This window comes from Trichomonas vaginalis, chromosome IV, assembly GCF_026262505.1.
Source record: "Trichomonas vaginalis G3 chromosome IV, whole genome shotgun sequence".
Taxonomy (NCBI): Eukaryota; Parabasalia; order Trichomonadida; family Trichomonadidae; genus Trichomonas; species Trichomonas vaginalis.
Window position 1 is genome coordinate 20,131,589 of NC_067206.1, and position 16,695 is coordinate 20,148,283.

At 29.3% G+C, this 16,695-nt stretch overlaps 6 protein-coding genes across 6 annotated transcripts, besides 6 other annotated features; 4 read left to right on the forward strand and 2 right to left on the reverse strand.

Annotated features, from left to right (window-relative positions):
- Positions 1-567: part of a mobile genetic element that runs on past the window's edge.
- Positions 538-567: a terminal%2Cinverted (terminal inverted repeat of MuDR-3_TvMULE3 transposon ID:TVAGG3_0133450).
- A 1,304-nt stretch (positions 568-1,871) lies between these two features.
- On the forward strand, positions 1,872-2,517 carry TVAGG3_0133460 (Chain T Ribosomal Protein S19e; the record flags this gene model as incomplete). The annotated part of the gene is made up of 1 exon (XM_001320524.2): positions 1,934-2,380. One exon carries the CDS (start codon positions 1,934-1,936, stop codon positions 2,378-2,380), a length of 447 nt encoding a protein of 148 aa, XP_001320559.1.
- A 387-nt stretch (positions 2,518-2,904) lies between these two features.
- Positions 2,905-3,215: a mobile genetic element.
- A 164-nt stretch (positions 3,216-3,379) lies between these two features.
- On the forward strand, positions 3,380-4,544 carry TVAGG3_0133480 (uncharacterized protein; the record flags this gene model as incomplete). The annotated part of the gene is made up of 1 exon (XM_001320525.1): positions 3,393-3,956. The coding sequence occupies one exon, from the start codon at positions 3,393-3,395 to the stop codon at positions 3,954-3,956; it is 564 nt and encodes a 187-aa protein (XP_001320560.1).
- Positions 4,545-4,918: 374 nt separating this feature from the next.
- Positions 4,919-6,530: a mobile genetic element.
- A 163-nt stretch (positions 6,531-6,693) lies between these two features.
- TVAGG3_0133500 (Chain T Ribosomal Protein S19e) lies at positions 6,694-7,268 on the reverse strand (the record flags this gene model as incomplete). Its single annotated transcript, XM_001320526.2, has 1 exon — positions 6,759-7,205. The coding sequence occupies one exon, from the start codon at positions 7,203-7,205 to the stop codon at positions 6,759-6,761; it is 447 nt and encodes a 148-aa protein (XP_001320561.1).
- Positions 7,269-7,530: 262 nt separating this feature from the next.
- On the reverse strand, positions 7,531-8,919 carry TVAGG3_0133510 (DNA mismatch repair protein, MLH3-like; the record flags this gene model as incomplete). The annotated part of the gene is made up of 1 exon (XM_001320527.1): positions 7,531-8,919. One exon carries the CDS (start codon positions 8,917-8,919, stop codon positions 7,531-7,533), a length of 1,389 nt encoding a protein of 462 aa, XP_001320562.1.
- Positions 8,920-10,132: 1,213 nt separating this feature from the next.
- Positions 10,133-10,762: a mobile genetic element.
- A 2,129-nt stretch (positions 10,763-12,891) lies between these two features.
- Positions 12,892-13,855, forward strand: TVAGG3_0133530 (DNA/RNA polymerase superfamily; the record flags this gene model as incomplete). Its single annotated transcript, XM_051224022.1, has 1 exon — positions 12,892-13,855. A coding segment is annotated over one exon (964 nt), but the record flags the coding sequence as incomplete, so codon positions are not given.
- Positions 13,856-14,196: 341 nt separating this feature from the next.
- On the forward strand, positions 14,197-14,955 carry TVAGG3_0133540 (uncharacterized protein; the record flags this gene model as incomplete). The annotated part of the gene is made up of 1 exon (XM_051224023.1): positions 14,197-14,955. The coding sequence occupies one exon, from the start codon at positions 14,197-14,199 to the stop codon at positions 14,953-14,955; it is 759 nt and encodes a 252-aa protein (XP_051109009.1).
- Positions 14,956-16,032: 1,077 nt separating this feature from the next.
- Positions 16,033-16,695: part of a mobile genetic element that runs on past the window's edge.

Genomic DNA, 16,695 nt, shown 5'->3' on the forward strand with positions numbered 1-16,695 from the left:
ATACAAAAGTATTTGACAGCTAAAATTAGTTACTTTAGCAAGCCTATCAATACCCTTTTACGATTATTGTTACTTTTTCGAAATAAAAGTAAAAACAAATTTATACTAATTTACTTCAAAATACAAAAGTATTTGACAGCTAAAATTAGTTACTTTAGCAAGCCTATCAATACCCTTTTACGATTATTGCTACTTTTTCAAAATAAAATAAATTTATTATCAAAAACCCTTTTTTTCTTAGTAAAAATAAACGAAATTTTTTACCTTATGAACTTTTGATGGAAATATGCAAATTTAAAATAATAAAGAAAGCCGCGAGCGAAGCGATCGGCTTAGTTCGAAGATTTTGATTCAAATCTTTGCTGATCTGTAATTCGCGGAAGCCGCGAGCGAATCGAGCGGCTTAGGTCTAAGATTTTGATTCAAATCTTTGCTTATATTCCTTAAATTCTTTATGAAACTCGCAACAGTTCCATAAAAAATTTTAAATTCTAAACTGTCGAAATTACCGATCGGTAATCACACCCTTCACGGGTGTGTCACTTTTAGCTAAAATTACCCCTACTCCTGCGATAATTATCTGCCACATTAAGGGTTTCGTTTTGCGAAAAAAACGTACAATACGCAATTTCGCTAAAAAACATTTAGCTAGCAATTTCGACCTTTGACTCCACTCAAGACGTCACTTTTTTAATTTTGCGGTATCATATTTTTGGAAAATCTTTATGAATATTATATAAAAAGTCTCTTTAATATCTATATTTCATATTTTTATCGATTTTTAAAGTTTTTGCGAAAAGTATTCAATTATTTTTGCTATTTGGTCGGGTAAATGTCAGATTTGCGACATTTTCTGATATGATATTCAGATTCTACGTTGATAATAATGCTTATAGAACCCTCTTGCTATTGTGTCAAAATTGCGAAACCGATAGCAAAAATATCTCGCAATATCAAAATTGAGATATTGAGTGAATTATGCATTATAGAGATTAAAAATCTGATTTGTGAAAACATCTCATCAGTTTCTAGCTAATTCAAAAATCTTTACTATCTTATTCGATTAAAATGAAAAGGGAATAGTTTCATTATGCTTTAAATGACAGCCTTATAATATAATCATAGTTTTCGCTCAATATGCAGCATTTTTTTCGAAATCTATGGTCAATATCCTAAATACTGATTGCTTTGCATTCATATCTCTTACATTTTCTATACCCACATCACTATTCATTGCTATTCCTATCTTTTTCATTTTTGTTTGTTTCTCATAATTTCTCAAAAAACATGATAACTTGATATTTGTAAATATCATACTTTATAACGTAAATAAGAACTTGACCTATTAAGAAAAGCAGTAATGAAAAGAAAATCTGAAATTCATAAAAATTACAAGTTTCTGATGACAATTAGCTTAATTAAACCAGGTACAAGATTATATAATTGTATTTTCTATCCAATTATCCATATAATATCTTATCCAGAAAAAATAACTTGATCAATACCAAATGATTTTTTAACTAGTAAATAAAGTATTTTCTTTACACACACATTGTATATCATAGTTTTTTTTTTGGTTTCGCAAAACATCCAAAAACAAATATGCTATAAAAGTGACTGCGATAATTATCTGCCACATGTTTCTATCATATGAGTAAAATTGAGATTTCATCTCAATTTTGCACATGTGAGGAGATTCATTCCACAAAGTATGTTTGTCATTTTGGCAGTGGGCACATTATTTATGTACCTCATGACTGAATTGATTATGAATATCTTAGAAAAATTTGGAAATTGAAAAAATGAAAATTATTGATTTTTTTGATCAAATCTTTGTAAAAGGGTCTATTTTTATATTATATTTTTGCAATATTTTTTAAAAAATATCAAGTAATATTAAAATTTTAGGACGATAGAAGTATGGCCTTTTCCTATGATTGGAGGTAAGACTGGCCACAAAGGCTTCCAAGCACGCGAAATTTCGGCTGATGTTTTTGTTAATGCACTTGCTAAGCACTTCCAAGAGAACCGCATTGTTAAACCACCCGAGTGGGCCGATCTTGTCAAGACCGCTGCTCTTAAGCAGATGGCACCATCAAACCAGAACTGGTTCTACACACGTGCTGCAGCCGTTATCCGCCAGATCTACATGCATCATGATGCCTCACTTTCCGGTCTTTCATTCCATTACGGTGCTAACCTTAAAGCAGTTACAATGCCAAAGCACCATCACAACGCATCACGCAAAGTCATCCGCAGCATTCTTCAACAATTAGAGAAGTCCGACCTTGTTAAAGTTGGCGAAAAAGGTCGCCAACTTACACCAAAGGGCCAACGCCTTCTTGACCAAGTTGCTACAAGTTGTGGCAAGAAGCAATAAATTTGAACTGCTACTTTTAAACCTGACTTGAAGTTTTTTTTTATTCCTTTCTTTCTTCATTGAAACCCACATCATTGATTCATGTCATAATTCAACATTACAATATAAACTTATACTTCTCATTACTTTTAAATTTAAAATCTAAATTTTCAAAATTGAAATTGAAACTGAAACTTAATAACTTCTTCTCTATTTTACTATCCTTAAACTAATCAAACTGAGATTAAATTACAACATTGATTGTTTTAATCGAATATAACAACAATTTCTTTGAATTAAGTATCATAATCTGAGAATAGAACTATCAGATTCCATCATTAAGCATACTGTCTTATCAAAACCAGCATATTGAGTGGAATTGTCATAATTCTTGTTGAGATTTTATCAGTAGTTTGAGTTTTTGCATTTTTACTAAAACAATTACGATATTGTTTTGCGTGTCAAAGAGGGAAACTTTACAAATATCACTTTTTAGTTTACATTGTCAGATTTTTCATTCATAAGAATGTTTTTGGATATCAAAAAAGGAATTGGAGGCCATGAGGTACTGATATATGATCAGTACCTCATAGCCTCCAATTCCTATTATGAGACTTCCAAACTTTGGTTTAATGTCTTGACATTAAACCAAAGTTTGGAAGTCTTAGAGTAAAGATGAGAGGGCAAGAGGTATATAGTATATCTATATACCTCTTACCCTCTCATTCTTACTATAAATGGAAGAAACTTTGTCTGCATTTTATCTTATGCAGACAAAGTTTCTTCCATATAGAGAGGGAATTGGAGGCTATGAGGTACTGATCATATATCAGTAGCTCATGGCCTCCAATTCCTTAGTTTCAAAGCAAAATGTCTATATCAGTAATTTTTTAAAAAATCCGCTTTTTGACATGTAAACCAAAAAGTGACACTTCCCCCTTTGACACGCAAAACAATATAACAAGGCAAATCTAATCACATACAAACGAATAACAAATAAATAAAATTTGGCGCCAAATAAAAAAAAGAAAAAATGGATGAAAGACAAGAGATTCTTATCAATACGGCTCTTGAATCATCCGAAGTCAATTGTAGTTGTACAGAATGTACTTATTCAAATGCAATCCTTAAACAACAAATCCGTAAATATCAAGCACTTCTTTTAACAAATGAAGTTGAAGTTTTTGAGAAAGAACTCGAAAATTCATCGAAAGAAGAAATATTTCTTGCATCACGTGATAAACTTGTTGAAGATATCATCCGAAAAAGTAATAACGAAATCTACGATTTCGAAACTTCCCACGAAAAACAAATTACAGAACTTAATTACGATATTTTCGATTGGGACCAAAAGAATTCATCATTACAGAAACACAAAGAACAACTTTTAAGTACTCTCTCTACTCCAATTCCAAAGTTTGATAAAAAAAGTCTTTCAGAGTATTCAGCACTTGAAACTCGTATTTGTGATCTTAAAGAAGAAATCGAAAAGAAAAAAACACAGTTAAAAACAGCACCAACAAATCTTATGGGTTTTACAATTGTTGATGTAGTTCAAAACGAAAATTCTAAGACCTCGAAACGAACTAAGAAATGACATCATTACATTTTATTTCCACACTTTTTTTATTTATTATTAATCATTGACACGTTTTATTCAATTGAACGAATAAGTTTGTGTCTGTATCTGTCATCTACATCTGAACGACTTTATATATATAACATATCGAATTCTTTATCCATTTATATGTTTTCACTCTTTCTTGAGTTTGTTCATTCGTGAAGATGTTTTTAATTTAGAATCATATGATTTACATGTTTTCTATTCGGAATTTACTTATAATTTCACTGTCTCTTATCATTTTTATCAAAAAATACAACAATTACCGATAATTTATATCATTCTATCTCTTGTAATTTTCCAAATGCAGATGCATATGATTTAATTTGTAAATTGCATAGAAATTGCTGCATAACACCTCAATTTTTTTAAATTGAACAATCATAAAGATTTACTTTCTTCTCTTCAATTAATTTCGAATGATAACTTCATGCAAGTTGTAATTGAAAGAAATCGCAACACAAGTAATGCTTATTCTGCTTGTTTGGTAAGAGAAGATCAATCTAAAACTTTGTTAAACGTTTGTTTTGGTAGAAATTTGGGATAAATTTGACTAAAAATTTCAATTATACAATATTGATTATAGCAATCTATCTTATATGATCTATAAAACTAAAAGATTTTAGATTGTATGAATTTGATGTGGTTATTTGTAAATTGAATATATTCAATTTAATAAAATCATCTTTAATTCATCGTCTTTTAAGATAAATCTGTCTTTTAAAAACGACAACTCCATATTGCTATTATAATTGATCATTCTGGAAATTAAAAAAAAAATCAAAAAATCAAAATTTGCAAAAGTAAATTTATCTTTTTCATTTAATTTTTTGATTTTCGAAAAAACTAAAAAATCAAAATTTAATATAATTGGTGGAAATTCGTAATTACAGAGTTTATGGGCGAAAATAGTATTAATATTTGGATTGGAATTTAATTTTTATGTATATTTCTTCCTTGGAAATAAAATGGTACATTCACTAGGCGATAACAGTAAAATGGGATGAAAATAGGATAAATAGCATCCCTATATAGTGCCTAACAATATTTATACGGGCCAAAAAAAATTGGCTGGAGATTTGGCGAGTTAGAAAACTTAGAAAATTGAGAGGGATTTTTATTTTTGAATTTTTTTTGGAAAGTTAAAATTGCGATTAAAAATCGATTTCCAGGAGAACTAAGCATCTCATCATATATTTAAATCGATAAAAATATTAAATAATAGTTGAATAGTATAACAACGTGAAATTATGGCTGAATCTACAGAAAAAATGAACATATTTGACATTTTTGAAAATTCATACATTAGACGGTGACAGACTCATAAACTATACTTTAGCTAAGATTGATATATGGTTTCAACAACACATGGTTAAAATCGTAAAAATATTTTAGATTTCAAAAAGATATATATGGTAATATAATGGAACAAAGTCAACAAATAGCATGTTAAATATGTTATAATTAACTTTTTATTAGATCCAATAGTAGATATCGAATGGTTTCCAGCTTTATGGTTAAATATTTTCTTTTCGAGCTTCTCTTTAACTGTTGTATTAAGGTTATAAATTTTTGATGCTAGAAACTATGGAATCTTCTTTGCTGCTGCATTTTTCTTGAGAGTTCTTGCAATTTCGAATAGATCTGCGCATTGTATGAAATGGAGGCTTTAAAATATCTTGAAAACAGAATAGGACTGCTTTTCCAAAGGAATGCTTACTTGTAAATCAGAGAGTTTCAAAATTGACAGCAAGATTATCATCATAACTTTCGATTTTGCTGCGAAAAAGGAAGACAAGTAATTAACAAATCATTTACTGTTGTTCATCAAAGAAGAAAACTTTGATAACAACTAATGATGATAAAATCAAGCTATCTTTTAATATTTTAAATTGATAAGACATTCAAAATATTTGAATGGTTTAAAATATTTTCTTTTAATTTCTATAAGATATTATCATGATTATATAATAAAATTTAAATTTTTATTCAAAAAGGCAATATTTCAAACTTTTAATTTCAAAAATCTTAATTCTGCAATAAGTGTATTTAATTGTAGCAAATTTAATGATCCTTCGTCATGCTTAGCAATTTGGAACTCATAAATTAATGATTTCTTCAAGTAAAATTCTGCATTATTTCAAAAGTCAATAATTCTCTAGTAACTTTTCTTCAAACCCTAACCATTATATTATATGTATAATGGAGAATAATTGCAAAGAAAGATAGCCGAATTTACTGGGTAGTTCTTGTGATGCGAAATAATTGCAAATTAACACATAGTTTTAACAGCATCAGTCTCTTTTTGCTCTCATTTAAATGCATTCGCACACTTTAATTTTGAAATATAAGAGTTTTGGAAATTATCAAATTTATCTGCTCAAATACTATAGATCGTCATAAGTGTTAATAGAATCATTAGCCTTACATATAGTGTTTAATATAATGATGCACATTATACTGGGATTCATTCCTTATTCATCTAGTTATTATAAGATTTACAACCCCATGAAAATTTAAAATTTTGTCAAAAATAGTGAATGTACCTTTGGAAATAATTTACAACCAAATCATATAAAAATATTGGATGCAATCAATATATAGTGACTAAAATATTAAAAGTTTGGATATATATTTATTTTCATCAAACATAAAGAAATAGCATAATACATTTATCTCAAAAATTATAACATGAGGAAATGTCTAAGATACCGTATAAATTAAGAAATCAATTTATCAAAAAAACTTCAAGTCAGGTTTAAAAGTAGCAGTTCAAATTTATTGCTTCTTGCCACAACTTGTAGCAACTTGGTCAAGAAGGCGTTGGCCCTTTGGTGTAAGTTGGCGACCTTTTTCGCCAACTTTAACAAGGTCGGACTTCTCTAATTGTTGAAGAATGCTGCGGATGACTTTGCGTGATGCGTTGTGATGGTGCTTTGGCATTGTAACTGCTTTAAGGTTAGCACCGTAATGGAATGAAAGACCGGAAAGTGAGGCATCATGATGCATGTAGATCTGGCGGATAACGGCTGCAGCACGTGTGTAGAACCAGTTCTGGTTTGATGGTGCCATCTGCTTAAGAGCAGCGGTCTTGACAAGATCGGCCCACTCGGGTGGTTTAACAATGCGGTTCTCTTGGAAGTGCTTAGCAAGTGCATTAACAAAAACATCAGCCGAAATTTCGCGTGCTTGGAAGCCTTTGTGGCCAGTCTTACCTCCAATCATAGGAAAAGGCCATACTTCTATCGTCCTAAAATTTTAATATTACTTGATATTTTTTAAAAAATATTGCAAAAATATAATATAAAAATCGACCCTTTTACAAAGATTTGATCAAAAAAATCAATAATTTTCATTTTTCCAACTTCAAATTTTTCTAAGATATTCATAATCAATTCAGTCATAAGGCACAGCAGCATAAGTGCTAATACACCACTTTCCGATGAGTACACTCTCCTAACAATCTTCGTTATACACAATCATGAATGAAAAAACAACATTAGTTATAAAAAAAAATTCAAATGTTTATACGGATCAATTAATAAAAATTTCAGATTCCATCGAATTTAGAGAAGGGGCGATCGAAATCAAGAATCGGAGCGACAACTGTTCTTCCATGCGCACAGTGATTTGGCCTATCAGAGATCGATAGCTCGTAAATCAGACTTTTTGCCCGAATTTCATCAATAAATTCACCAAATTTAATGGCAGTTTTGCAAGCTCTTGTTCTTAAAGCGTCCAATATGCAATCAGGTATCTCCGGCTCGTTTCCTGTTGAGCATTGTATTGCATATTTTATCATTCCATCTGCATCATCGATTTCCACGCCACAAACGCAAGGAACAGCCGTAACCTCTTTACAATTGAATCTCCAGCCCCATTTTCTCAAGCATTCATACGATTTTTCGTTAAATGAAATTCCAAATGATTCATGGATCATCATAGGCCTCTTTAGAGTTTTCGGATACCTTTCTGTGAAGCACCTCTTCATCAATTTACTCAAATTAATCCTTTCATGTGCTGCATGTTGATCAATTGAATATAATTTATTCTGAAATGTCGCGAGAATAAATTTTCGATCCCAAACACATACATATTCCAAATTCCTTATAACTACATCACCAACTTCATTGGTGTCAAAATTTTTTGTCACTTTTTGATTTTCATTTGACAACATCACTGTCAAACCGTCTCTATCCCAAATATAGTCTATTACAGACCCTTCTTTTACTTGGATACATTTTTCGTTTATTTTCACTTCTTCGTAACCGAGAAATAATCTGTTGCATGGAAAATCATTTACCAAAAAATTTTCAAAAGAATTCAATGAGAAATCAACAAATGACATGATTTTCCCATCGGGAAGGATCTGTGGCTTGACACCTGTGATCTGGATGAATCTTTTCTCAAGAGATTCAACTTTCGGAAGATTCAAAATTTGATTTTGACAAGAACTGAATATTATGAACGAAATATGAGGAAATCGTAATGAGATTGTGCAGATAAATCGTTTGAATCTGTTGATTAATGATAATTTGTTCTTCGGATCTGTAAATTCTTTGATTCTTATTAAATTGTTTGAAAAAATCTTTGTAAGTAAGATTGTTGTACCTGATTCATAGTAATTATCGATATAGTGCTCATCTCCAAATGTCTTTCGTTGAATTTTACCATCTTTTGTTTTAGATAAAATATCTACATCGCAAATTGATATTAAACGAGAAAGATGTGATTTATTACGCTTGTAAACTCCATTTAAGTTCGTATTTCCTCCTTTGATAAATACGGCATTTAAGTTTTGAATTCCTTCTCCATCATCTGTGACAAGTATCTGGTTTAGCAATAGATCTAGGGTAACTGTAATATTTTGGGCATTTGCATCTATCGAATTCATTACAAGTTCACTTGCTATTGCAGAATAGTCAATCAGCTCAGACATGTTATTTCTTCAAATTATTTTACAATAATCGGCACATCATATTATTTTTCTAGATTGGAGTTTTAATAATGACCTATTGTTTATGTGAAGAATTATTAACCAGAAATTTTTGGCTATCTTCAATTTTTTTTCCAGATTTTTTTGTATTCATATAGATGCAAGTTTTAGATGATTTTATCAAAACTTTTTTATCTCAATACAACTCATAGGAATCACAATACATATTAAGATTTTCTATTTAATTCTTAATATTGAATATGATATATATCATCACATATCATTGAAATTGAATCAGCAAGTCTTTTCAAATATAACATAACACTATAAACCTTTACATATGCTTTCGATATCAATTCAAAAAGGTTTTTTATGATTTTAAAGATAAGATTGCACATTTGGATCAGAGAATTTATCTTTTGGTTGCCATTATTTACAAACAAGATAGTAATATAGAAATTAAGTAGTAGGATAGGAAGGGTTGTGTGACTTTTTTTGTTACGTCTATATATAGATGAAGGTATATTTTCACATCTTCTATATATAAATGATATAAAAATTTTTTCTTACGTTTTTTAAGTCATGAATTCGTAAGAAAGCGCGACATTATTAAATAAATTAGTAATAAATATTATATACTAAACACATTTTATTCAATTAACATTAATTTTAAAATAATTTATTTTTTTATCTTTTATAAAAGAAGCTATATATAGATGATGTCAGATATTCCGCGATTAATTAAACATTGTTTAAATCCTGAATGGGTTAAACTTCAATTTAAAAAGGAAGACTGTGAATTATTAAATGAATATGAAAGCCAAAATAAGCTAATGAGATATAAATATAATGATAAAGAATATTTAATTTCATGGAATCAATGGAGTCATAATCAAAGACCTCATAAACGAGAAGAAGAAATTGAAAATAATGAAATGGAAATCATTGATGACATTAAAGAGGATGGAATTCCTAAATTTTGTAGAAAAACCTTTAGAACTAAGTTAGGAGCATATAAACGTAGAGTATTAAATCCTGAATATCTTAAACATCAATTTAAAAAGGAAGACTGTGAATTATTAAACGCTAATGAATATGAAAATGCTAAATCAAAACTGAGATATAAATATATTGGAAGTGATGAAAGGTGTAAAGATAAAGATAAAGTTTATACAGTTTCATATAATAACTGGCACACGTTAGGGATAAGAAAACATTTAGGAGATTATGGTAAAAGTTCTGAATTCTTCAAATCTAGTATGTACGAGAGAGTAAAAGAAATTAGATATAATTATTTTCATGAATGAAAGATTCACTACCATAATGAAATAAAAAATAAAAAAAATTTTAAAAAATAAACTTTAAAAATTCATGTCTTACATTTATGAATAATTTATTTTTATTTTGTATGAAATGAGCGTCAAGACTAACGACGTGAAAACATTAGGATTCACAAATGAGGAAATAAAGGATATATTAGAGGAGGCGGGTTATGAAGTTAGTAAATATTATTTAAGAAATTGTCAAAAATTCGCGGAGTTTTTAAATGAGTTTGATTATGATGGAAAAATGAATAAAGATGATGTTATAAATTTCTTATATCCCACATCTAAAGAAGAAAAACCTAAAGAACCTGATGTTTTCCCTGAATATTATGAAGAACGGATTAAAGATGATGAATACGATGAAATTGAAATTGAAAGACTGGAAAAAATAAGAGATGAAATAGATGAAAAAATTAAGGAATTAAGAGAAGTTGAAAAATATAATGAAAATGAAGTAGAGGGTTTAATGAATATCCCAGCTTCAGAATCAGAAGTTCAGAAATCTCATGAAGAAAGATATAAAAATTATGTCTCAGAATCAACACAAAATTTATTAGATGGCGAAATAGATGAAACACTTTCAGAAGAAGGTACTAAATTTATACGTAAACATAAGTTACAATTTATTGATAATGAGGAATACCCTTGTATCCTACTTTCACCCCCTCTCGATTCTGAGAAATTCAAAAAAGCTCTTAAAAATGTGACATATGCAACTAATACGATTAAGAAAGAAGATCATGATATTTACACAAATTATTATTTAAATAAATGCACAGGTGTTGATAAAGTTTTTGATTTATTAGATAAAATATCAAAAGAAACCATTGGAACCTATAAAATTTTGTGTGATTGTGGTTTCATTATTGAAGATACCAATAATGTTTCATATGAAAGAACAGCACCGAAGGAAGACGAAGTGGAAAGGTCTATACCATTCGTTATTAAGAACATAAAAGATATGAAAACTTATAAACATTATATTTATTCATTTATTTCAGAAAAAATGGAAGCAACCCATAAAACATCTTCTCATCATTTTATAGCTATTCATACATTCCTTTTCAAAGTTGTGAAATTAAATAAGACAGGAATTAGATTTAATGTATCAGGGTACGCATTCTTGAGTAAATTAAAATGTATTCGTCACGTCGCAGATGATAAAAATTTATGTGTTCTTAATTCATTTTATGGGCTTTAAAAAATAAACTTTATTTTTATTTTTTAATTTTTTATTTTTACATAAATGAACAAAAACGGAACAGCTAAAATGAATGATAATCAAATTAGAGCAGAAGGTAGAAGGTTATTTAAACGCTTCTATAATATTCCTGATGGTGTTAATCCTAAAACTCGTAGAAGTTATTTAAATGAAGCAATAGATTCATATGAAGGGTTTGACATTTCATCAGAAAGTGAGAGATTAGCGAGAATGTTAAATGTTAATATTGATTTCTATTATTGTGATCCTCAACCAGAAGACGTGGACATAAATAAGGTAGACTTTCCATTAGTGGATTCAATAATGATAGATCCAGAATTTGAAACAGTAAATATTTTATTAACACAGAGTCCATGTGGAAAACTTCACGCTGACAGAATAACAGACGTTGAAGCACTCACCGGCTATAGAGTTTGTCCATATTGTAAAGAAGAAGTTTATTCTATCCGTGATGATCCAGAAAGGAAAAACCAAAGAAGATTTTTAAAGCATTGTGAGAAATGTAAAGAAAATAATGGAAGATTAATTCAAGACGTTCAGTTGCAAAAGACACAGCAACCATATGCACCACATATTACGAAACAGAAGATATATCAGTGGTTATTAGCTCATAATTTGCAGGAATATTATCAACCGACAAGATATTATATTACTTTTGACTTCGAAACATTAGAGACTAAAGAAGAATTACAACTTTCTGAGTGTGCAACTTTGAACGCTTACTTAAAACCATTCATGGTATCATCAACGGTTAAATTAAACGATAAAACGTATACGAGGAATTTTTGCTTAACTTCGAGTGATTCTTTTATTTCTGATTGGATTGAGTTTTTATTTTCAACCTGTTCATTAGTTGCTAAATCAAATATTGAACAATATGAAGAATTATTGAAGCCGCAAACGGCGGGGACTTTGTACCATACATTAAATGAAAAACAGAAGGAAGCATTTAAAGAACTTCTAGATGAGGAATTCAATAAAGTGAATATCATAGGTTTTAATTCGGGAAAGTTTGATTTAAATTTAATTCTTCGTGATTTAAACACTGCAAAATGGAAAATAAAATCAATGCTGGGTTCATCTTCACAATTTAAGCAAATCATTGTAAAGAAAACAAACGTTCCATATGAATTGAGATTTATTGACATCAGAAATTATATAGCGGGTGGGACATTAGACCAATTCACTCAAGATTTCGGAAACAATAAATCACGTGTTAAATCCTTTTTCCCTTATCAATTCATCACATGGGAAAATTACGAAGAAGAATTATATAAAGAGGAACCATTCACGAAAGATTCATTTTATTCAGCATTAACTCAAGAAACTATATCAGATAGTGATTATCAAATATATCTCAATGATGCTAAAAACTTTAAGAATAGATTAGAATATTTTATTCATTATTGCAATAAAGATGTTGAAATTATGATTGACCCAATCGATAAAATTATTGAAGAAACATTTGTTTATAAAATTGATATGCTTCATAATCTTTCTTTATCATCGAATGCTTCAATGATTCGTTACGCTTTAGCATATAAAGACTTTAATCCTAATGAAAAATATCCTGAGGAAGAGATAGAATCAAGTTTTGAATTAACGAAAAAGTATTGGAAATATAAAATTGAATCATATAAGAAACAAGATGAAAAAGCAGAAAGGGATACTAAAAATAATGTTTCAATGGATGATTTTCAATACTATCACGATTTAATCCTTTCATCTAAATGCAAAATGTGTGGTAAAGCGTTTACATATGCAAATAAACCAACATTGGATAGAATCGATAATGAAAAACCACATACCAAAGAAAATTGTCAGTTAATGTGTTGTTATTGCAATGTCGTAAAATCAAATAAAGATGAAGATGTTCAACGTTTAAGAATCAATTTAAGAAATTATGCATTAAAAAATAATTTACCAATGACTTTAGATTCAGTTGAAGCTTATCACATTCTCCGTAATGGAATTACTGGTGGTCTATCAAATGTTCAACATAGAGTAAATCTTAAAGGAATCACGCACATTAATAAACTTTCATATAGTCCAGAAACTAAAACTGTATCAAATGAGGACACTTCCAACATTATGACTCATTTCGTTGGTGTTGATTTTAATTCATTATATCCTTCATCATTTTCATCTAATCCTCATGATTTCATTCAATATACTGACCATAAAATGTATATGCCGGGAAGATTGAATGGTGTTATCATTTGTGATACAGCAACAAAGAAAGCAAAAGCACTGGGAATAATTAAGAAGAAAAATACTTTATTCGTGGCTGAAGTAAAGGGTCACATTGATGAAAAATACATTAATGATTACATAAACTTTTTACCGATAATAAGAAACTTAGATATTATCACAGATGAAAAAACAATTGGCAGTTTTATGTATAATTACATGAAATCAAACAATCTACCAGTTGACCAGAAACAGAGAAAATTAACTCAGTTAGCATCAACACACAACCAATATCAACCATTTTCTTCTTATTATCTTTGGTATCTAATCGACAGATTTCATTTTATCATTGATGACATTCAATCAATTTTAACATTTACGAAAAACACTTGTTTTAATGAATTTGCGAACAAATTTATGAATGAAAGACAAAAGGCTGAATTAGAAGGAAATAAAGGAAAAAGTTTATTTTGTAAGATTTCGCTTAATGGATCATATGGTTACGATGCAATGAATACACAAAATTACGCAAAGACTAAAATAATGAATGCACAGAAGGCACGCGTTGCATGTATGTCAAATAAGTTTAAAAACATAAGAGAAATAGGTGAGGATACGTATCAAGTGATGCTTAAAGATAGATTTTATAGATGTGATACGTGTTTACAAGAGGCATTCTTCACTTCAGATAATGCTAAATACTGGTATTTGGTTTTCATTTATGATTTTATGTATAAATGCATGGATGTTAATCGTTTTCATTTCATTGAAGGTGATACTGATTCATCTTATTGGGCAATCGCTGGCGACCCAAATCTTCCTAACACTCAAGCATTTCAAGCAATTGTTACCGATAAACAATTTTATGATAAAAACATTTTCAAATTCGCACCATTTGATTTCTTCTGTTTTGATGAGAAATTTAAACCTAAATTAAAGAATAAAGCTGAAGAAAAAGCACATGAGAAGAAGTTATTGGGTTTAGCAATTGAGAAACAAGGTGATAACATGGTTGCTTTATGTCCTAAATGTTATACATCATTCAACGGTTCAATTGATGGAAGTGATTTTAAAAAGATTGCACAAAAAATGAAAGGTGTTAGTTTACGACAAAATAAGCAATTAACACCTAAAAAATATTTGGATATAATAAATGATAAAGTTATTTTCGATGGTCAGAATATTAATTTACAACTTAAAAATGGGTCAATGACTCGCTTAACAATCGGTAAGACTGCATTAACAGGAGCACACACTAAGGCTGTATATTGTGAAAATGGATGTTGTATGCCATTTATTTAATACAATTTAAAATTTTATTTTTAATGAAATGCCACAGAAGAGACAAAAGGAACCAAATCGATTTATACCAAATGGTTTTAACTTTCAGATTCCAAATAATCAACCACAACGAATTTTTTAAATCCCATCACAGCATCAACAGCAACAACAACCGCCACCATTTGATACCGTTTTAGAAGAAGGAACCGTTAATGATGGGATTCAATATGTAAATAATGGTTTTGATACTATGATTCAAAGAGGTGGGCACCCTTAAAACATTGATTTTATTTTTATATAAATGGATAACGTAGATTTAAAAATTTTAATTGCTGATTTAGTATTTAATCAAAATTTTCTTGATTATTATGATTTAAAAGCATATCTCCAAAAATATGATAACAATATAACGGGTGATGATATGGAATATTATTATCCATATTATAAAAATGAAATTTTGAAATATCATGATAGAATAATTTCTAAAATTAAAGACAAAATTAAAAATAATGAATATTCAAAGGGAAAAACTAAATCACAACTTAAACAGTTGAAAGATTTCAAAAATAAAGTATTAACAGAAGAAGATATTGATGAATTATATAAATTATATAATCCTGAGCCGCAAAAGCCAAAGGAACAAAAACAAAAGGTGCAAAACACCCAGGTCCTTCAGACCATAAATGAAGCACAAGCTTTAATTTATGATTCATTACTTAAACCATATTCAGCCCGACTTTTAAATGAAGATCAACTTTTGGAATTCATCCTTCAACATAAACTCGAAGCGGGAAAGTATATCAAACCTTTATATACAGCATATTTAAAACAAATGAATAGAATACATCCAGAATTAATGAAAGGAAAATCAACAACTAAACTTCATCATCCAAAATCAAAGCAGATAAAATTAAACCACTTGCAACACCAAAACCTCCAACGACAGTACCGCCTCCTCCTTCAGTTAATCCTTCATCATTCACTTTATTATATCCATTTCAAACATTAAAGAAGCAAAAAGATTTTAAAAAGGATTTCAAGATATTAAATAAACCAATTGACCCGAAAATTCAACCGTTAAAGGAAAAATTTAGTCGCCCTTCATTTGCACCATATCCATATTCATACGAAATCGATCATCTGGAATATTCAAAAGGAAAAGTTACTTATTTATTTGCCATTAACATTAACACTAGATATTTATATTGCATTCCAGTGAAAGGGAAAACAGAACAGGAAACAAGAAGAGCTATACAATACTTACTAGATCATGAAAGAGTAGATAATATCAGGGGTGATGGTGATAAAGGATTTCAGGCAACTATGACTCATTATTTCCCACAAATTAATTTTTTCTTTTCATCCTCTCCATATACGTTTCATAATAAAATAGTTGATGCGGTAATGAGAACTCTTAGAGATGCGTTAGGGGTTAACGGTCAGATATACTGGGATGGAAATCATGACTCCATCATACAACAGTTAGTATATTATTTAATAATACATGGCATAGAACTATAAACATGAAACCAGTGAAATGAAAAATGATATTTCAAAAGAATGGGAATATATTAGAAAGCAAATGGAAAGGTTGAATGATGTTAAACGTGAACAAATTAATTCGGGGCTCATGAATTTTAAACAAGGGATAAAGTTTTGATTCATCTCGATTATGGAAAAACTGATAAATCAATGACAAAAAGAAGACGAAGATTTGACACAATAGCTGAATTTGTTAGATATATTAACGGCAATGCATTA